General features: G+C 56.4%; 1 protein-coding gene across 1 annotated transcript; it reads left to right on the top strand.

The window, feature by feature from the left end:
- The first annotated feature begins 1,007 nt into the window (after positions 1–1,007).
- NPM3 (nucleophosmin/nucleoplasmin 3) lies at positions 1,008–3,028 on the top strand. Its single transcript, XM_004268485.3, has 6 exons — positions 1,008–1,165; positions 1,455–1,540; positions 1,781–1,900; positions 1,998–2,091; positions 2,450–2,571; positions 2,667–3,028. The coding sequence occupies exons 1-5, from the start codon at positions 1,048–1,050 to the stop codon at positions 2,560–2,562; spliced, it is 531 nt and encodes a 176-aa protein (XP_004268533.1). The 5' UTR covers positions 1,008–1,047; the 3' UTR covers positions 2,563–2,571; positions 2,667–3,028.
- The last annotated feature ends 1,770 nt before the right edge of the window (positions 3,029–4,798 follow it).

Raw genomic sequence — 4,798 nt, 5'->3', positions numbered from 1 at the left:
TGTGTGTGGTCGTGTACTGTGTAAACCTCCTTCCTGTTTCTGCCTCTTACCTTTTCTCCTGCCCTTGCATTCCCGAGCAAGTGTTCCTCCTTTCCACAGCTGTTCCAAGTTAGGGACTGGATCTTGAAGGCAGTTCTCTCCCACTTCCATCTCCACTAAAAGATTGCTTTCCATATTTTCTTCAAGGCAAAACAAAAGACTGGCTTTGGCTAAGCCACCCTCTTGCCACAATTATAACCTGGGGGTAAATTAGGGCAGCTAGTTTGAGTGAGTTCCTGCCACCTAATAGAATAAGGAACACAGTTGCCTGATAATTTGGTCAGAAGGTGAAAGTTGGGGGCGTAGCCCAAATTATGAGGCGGGAGTCTAAGAAAGATGTTCCTGGACTAGCCAGCCTCTGTCAGGATAAGCAATTAGTCCCACGCTTGAGCTAACGTCCTGTGCTAGCAAGCACCAGCATCCAGCCAGCATCTGAAGTTCAGTGAAGATACGCCACCATCTGGATAGTGAGCTGAAGGGTTGTTAAGAGCAGGGAGTACATCCAGGAGAGGATGGAGTGGTGGGGATACAAAGTACCCGGAGCTGAAAGTCTTCCTTCAGGCTCCTCGGTTCCCTTGAAGGGAAGGCAAATCTGAGCGTATTCGCTTTTATAGGAAAAACGCTGCACTGTATCTCGCCTTTGCTGGGGGAATTGGAAAGGTTTCCATTCTCAGATACTTCTTTAACGAAAGCTTACCCAGGATTGGGAGAGGGGACACTAGACAGAGTGCAGAACTAGAGAAAATGGAGGCAGGAACCGCCCTCAGAAAGTCTTGAAGTGAGCAAGGACGTTAACGTTAGTCCCAAGTTGATGCTTTTGTGATGTTACTTGCTCTCTTTGCGGTCTCACAGACGCAACAGGTCTGAGGCTCCTGAACAAGACTGGGCTGATGGAGCCCCTGACCGGGGGCGCCTCGCGAGCGTCTCCTTTAATAGGCGGGGCCGGAACCCCAACGAGTCCCCGGCTTTGTACGTGTCGGGGGCGGAGCCGCAGACGGCCCTTGCAGCATGGCCGCCGGCGCTGCAGCCGCCTTAGCCTTTCTGAGTCAGGAGAGCCGAGCCCGGGCCGGGGGGTTCGGCGGTCTGCGAGTCCCTGCCCCGGTCACTATGGACAGTTTTTTCTTCGGTATTGAGGAAAGGAGGAGCTGAGGGTGGTGCGGGGGCAGAGGCAGGGCTGAAGAACAGGAAAGCAGATGGGTGCAGGACGTGGGTGGGGGCGGAGGGGGCCTCACACGCGGCAGTTGGAGCGGAAGGGGGTAGCCAGGCCCCTGCCCTAGTCGTGCTGGGCGGGGTCCGGGCCGAGCGCTCCAGGTTTTCCTGAGGAGCGGGCGTGTGAATGGCCGGTCAGCCCATGGCTGCACGTGAACGGGATTCGGAGAAACGCCCCCGCACACTCACCCTGTTCTCTCTTCCAGGCTGTGAGCTCTCAGGCCATACCCGCTCTTTCACCTTCAAGGTAGAGGAAGAGGATGATGCGGAGCACGTGCTGGCTTTGACCATGGTAAGGGGCGGGTAAGGGGAGTGGCGGGGAATAGGTTGACCTGAGCGGGCCTCTACCCGCGTGTCTCTTCCCCTCCCCCGCTTTACTGGGAGTCACGTCCTTTGCTTAACCCCCACATGGGGGTCCCCTGGCCAGGTGATCCAGGGACCCCTGAGGCTGGGCAAGTCGTAGGGTAGATGCCTCCGTTTGTGGTCTCCACCCTCACTGGGGAGACTCTGAGGCCCTGTGTACCCTTCCCAGCTCTGCCTCACTGAGGGGGCCAAAGATGAGTGTAATGTGGTAGAAGTCGTGGCCCGGAATCATGACCACCAGGAGATCGCAGTCCCTGTGGCCAACCTCAAGTTGTCCTGCCAACCCATGGTGAGTTCCCTTGGGGGATTGGGAGATAGGAATTGAGGACTTCAGGATTTCTCACAAGATGGGGTGGGCCAGACCTTCATCCTTGTCTTCTTCCCAGCTCAGTTTGGATGACTTCCAGCTCCAACCACCTGTAACCTTCCGCCTGAAGTCAGGTTCTGGCCCTGTGCGGATCACTGGGCGGCACCAGATTGGTGAGAGTCTTCTCCTTTGCTTCCAGTAGACTGTCCATCAGGACTCCTACCCCACCCCAGCCTTATCTCCCAGTGCGGTTCCTATACAGACTCTGTATGCTGTGCCCTCCATTTACTGTCCTACTCAAGCCGTTCTTCATGGAACCTGTCTCGGCTTTTTTAGCTCCAGTGATGTGGACTCCTTTGGCTCTTTGTTATCTAGTTTAGTATCTGAGGTTTTTCCCACCTAGACCATAAGTTCTGGGAGGTCAGGGTCCCTACAAGCTTAGAGCCACAGGGCATGAATAAATGACCTGTAGTATGAAGGGGGTATGGCTTTAACTTCTCTTCCTCCCTTTACTGCTTGTGTGTCTACCAGTTACTATAAGCAATGATGTTTCTGAGGAAGAGAGCGAAGAAGAGGGCAGTGAGGAGGAGGAAGCTGAGTTGTGCCCCATCCTGCCTGCCAAGAAGCAGGGGGGCAGGTTCTAACCCTCTCTGGTGAGTTGGGTGGGAGGCATGCCCACCAGGGCCTGGGAGGGGACAGGAGGAGCAGATTTGGACCTAGATGCTGACCCCTTGTTTGCTCTCTTCAGGTCAGCTAGCTGCCTGCCACATGCACCATGCACCAGGTTCCTGTACAAGTTTCAAGAATTTTGTGTCTTTTCCATTGAAGAGGATGGGTAGTGGTGGGGTGGGGTGGGTGGGGTTTGGTCTGGTGCTAGGAGAGAGGGGGTCCCATTCTCCATAGTGCCCTGGTGTTCTAATCCTGTACCACATCCAGAGCTTCCCTTTTCTTCAGGAGTGGGAGGAACTCTGAACTTCCATCCTGACCCTCTCTCCCCACTTGCCTGTGAGGTTGGAGGTCAGCATCTGAAGCTCAGGACTACACATTTTTAACATTTTTTTACATTTTTGGATAAAGGTTGAAATAAAGTGGTGTGGAGTTTTTTCTGCAGCTCATTTGTGTGGCTTCTTTCCCTGCTGGGGTGGCATTCCCCTAGGGACCACCAGGTGGCACTGTGGCAGCACAAAGGGTGGCCCTGGGCCTGGGGGAGGGTGAGGAAATGTGGGATCTTGCTCTTCCCAGGGCCCTGGGACTAGCCCAGGCCTGGGCCCCAAATGCCTTCCTAGAAGAGGACCTCCCAACACCAAGCTCGTTCCCAGTCCTTAAAGGTGGGGGAGGGCCATCCCAGGAGGTTATCAGCATCAAAACAAGGGGTCTGGGCCTCTGTCAGCACTCAGGCTGATGGGCAGGGGGACAGATAAGGGGGCTTAAGCAGCACGAGGAATGTGCATCCCTAGCCCCATGAGGGGGCTCAAGCCCTGAGAGGGCCTGTGAGGGGTAGGGTAGAGGCCAGTCTTTGCTCCTCCTTGCAGGCATGCAGGCCATCTCTGAGCCAGCCTGGGCCCTTAGAAACCTGATTCCAGGGGCCAGATGGAGGGGGCTGGCCAGATTGGGTGACAGGGAAACCAGAATCTGGGTGGCCTGGCATATGGGGGTAGAGAGGAGCCCCTGGGATTCAGCCTCCTGGGCTAAGGGGTTCCTGCCCCCCAGCCCTCTGCCTGGTCTGTGTGTGTGGGGGGGGGTTGGTCTCTGGTGCCTGAAATAAGGTGGTTCTAGGGCTTGGCTGCTGCTGTGCCAGGAAGAGAAAGGGATGTACCTGGTGTGAGCATGAGTGTGTATATGACCAAGTCTGAGGTCAGCAGTTCAGCAGCTGTGTCGGTTGGGGGGTGGGAGGGGTGGTCTCCGTGCCCCATAAACAAACAAACAAACAAAGGGTTACCTCATGAGACAGCCTGGGGCCAGACATGCTGAGGAGGGACCCGGCCCACTCCCTCCACTCTCTCCCACACTGGCCTCTGGGCAAAGGAGTGAACAAGTGGGAGGGGTCCCTAGATAACCCGAAGAGGCTGGTATTGGGGCAGGTGTGGTAAACTTTGGAGAGTGTTTCCCACAACACTGAAAAGCACTCCCTCCTCAACACATCCCTGGGGGAGTTTCCCTTCTCCCTGTGGTGAGGACCAAACAGGTCTGATTTTTAACCTGGCTTTTTCCTCAAGTTGAGGATAAAGGAAGATGATCCCTCTCTCTGTTGCGGTGATCAGGGTCGCAGGCCCCTTTCTCTTCTCCAGGACTTTCTTGAAGTGCTTCCACCAGGAACCGGGGTGGAGGGGGCAGCCAGAATGGAACCATTCACCTACCCGCGGCACGGGGTCAGGAGGTAGAGGGGAAGGTGGAGCTGGCGCCCTCTGGTGGGCGAGGTTGAAACCGCCTGTGGCCGTGCGGCTTCCCGCGCCGCCTCTCTAGGGGCTCTTAGGGGTACGCCGCGGTGCAGGGTCCTACGTGCCCCGCCAGTGGTCTGGGCGACTAAGGCCGACTTCATTCGTTCGTTCATTCACGCATTGGAAGGGCTCCTGTTAGAACCCTTCCCTTCTTCCTCTCGTCTATAGCCTCCAAAGTCCTTGGCACGTGCATGGTTGAAGGCGCAGTAGCCTGGCTGAGTGCAGCGAAGAGTCATCCCTCGTGGGAAGCCTCCCCAGCAGACATATCTACCCCCTGTGCGTGGCCCCGCCCAAATATTTACCCCCCGCGACGCGGCTGATCTCTCATTGTACGCCTTTGCTGGTTTCTTGGTGGGTCTTTCCCGCGGCCTCGGCCGGCGCCGAGCGCTCTCCTGCCCGCGGTGGGGCCCCAATCCACATCTGCTTCGTCCAGGAGTTTCCC

This window comes from Orcinus orca, chromosome 14 (assembly GCF_937001465.1).
Source record: "Orcinus orca chromosome 14, mOrcOrc1.1, whole genome shotgun sequence".
Classification (NCBI taxonomy): domain Eukaryota; kingdom Metazoa; phylum Chordata; class Mammalia; order Artiodactyla; family Delphinidae; genus Orcinus; species Orcinus orca.
Note: the sequence above shows the minus strand (reverse complement) of the source record. Positions and strands in the feature narration are given on the sequence as shown.

Excerpts from the sequence above, each read along its gene's own strand:
- NPM3 (XM_004268485.3), top strand. The coding sequence starts at position 1,048 with ATGGCCGCCGGCGCTGCAGCCGCCTTAGCCTTTCTGAGTCAGGAGAGC. Across the intron at positions 1,166-1,454 it reads TATGGACAGTTTTTTCTTCG|GCTGTGAGCTCTCAGGCCAT; the intron begins GTATTGAGGAAA and ends TCTCTCTTCCAG. Across the intron at positions 1,901-1,997 it reads AGTTGTCCTGCCAACCCATG|CTCAGTTTGGATGACTTCCA; the intron begins GTGAGTTCCCTT and ends TCTTCTTCCCAG.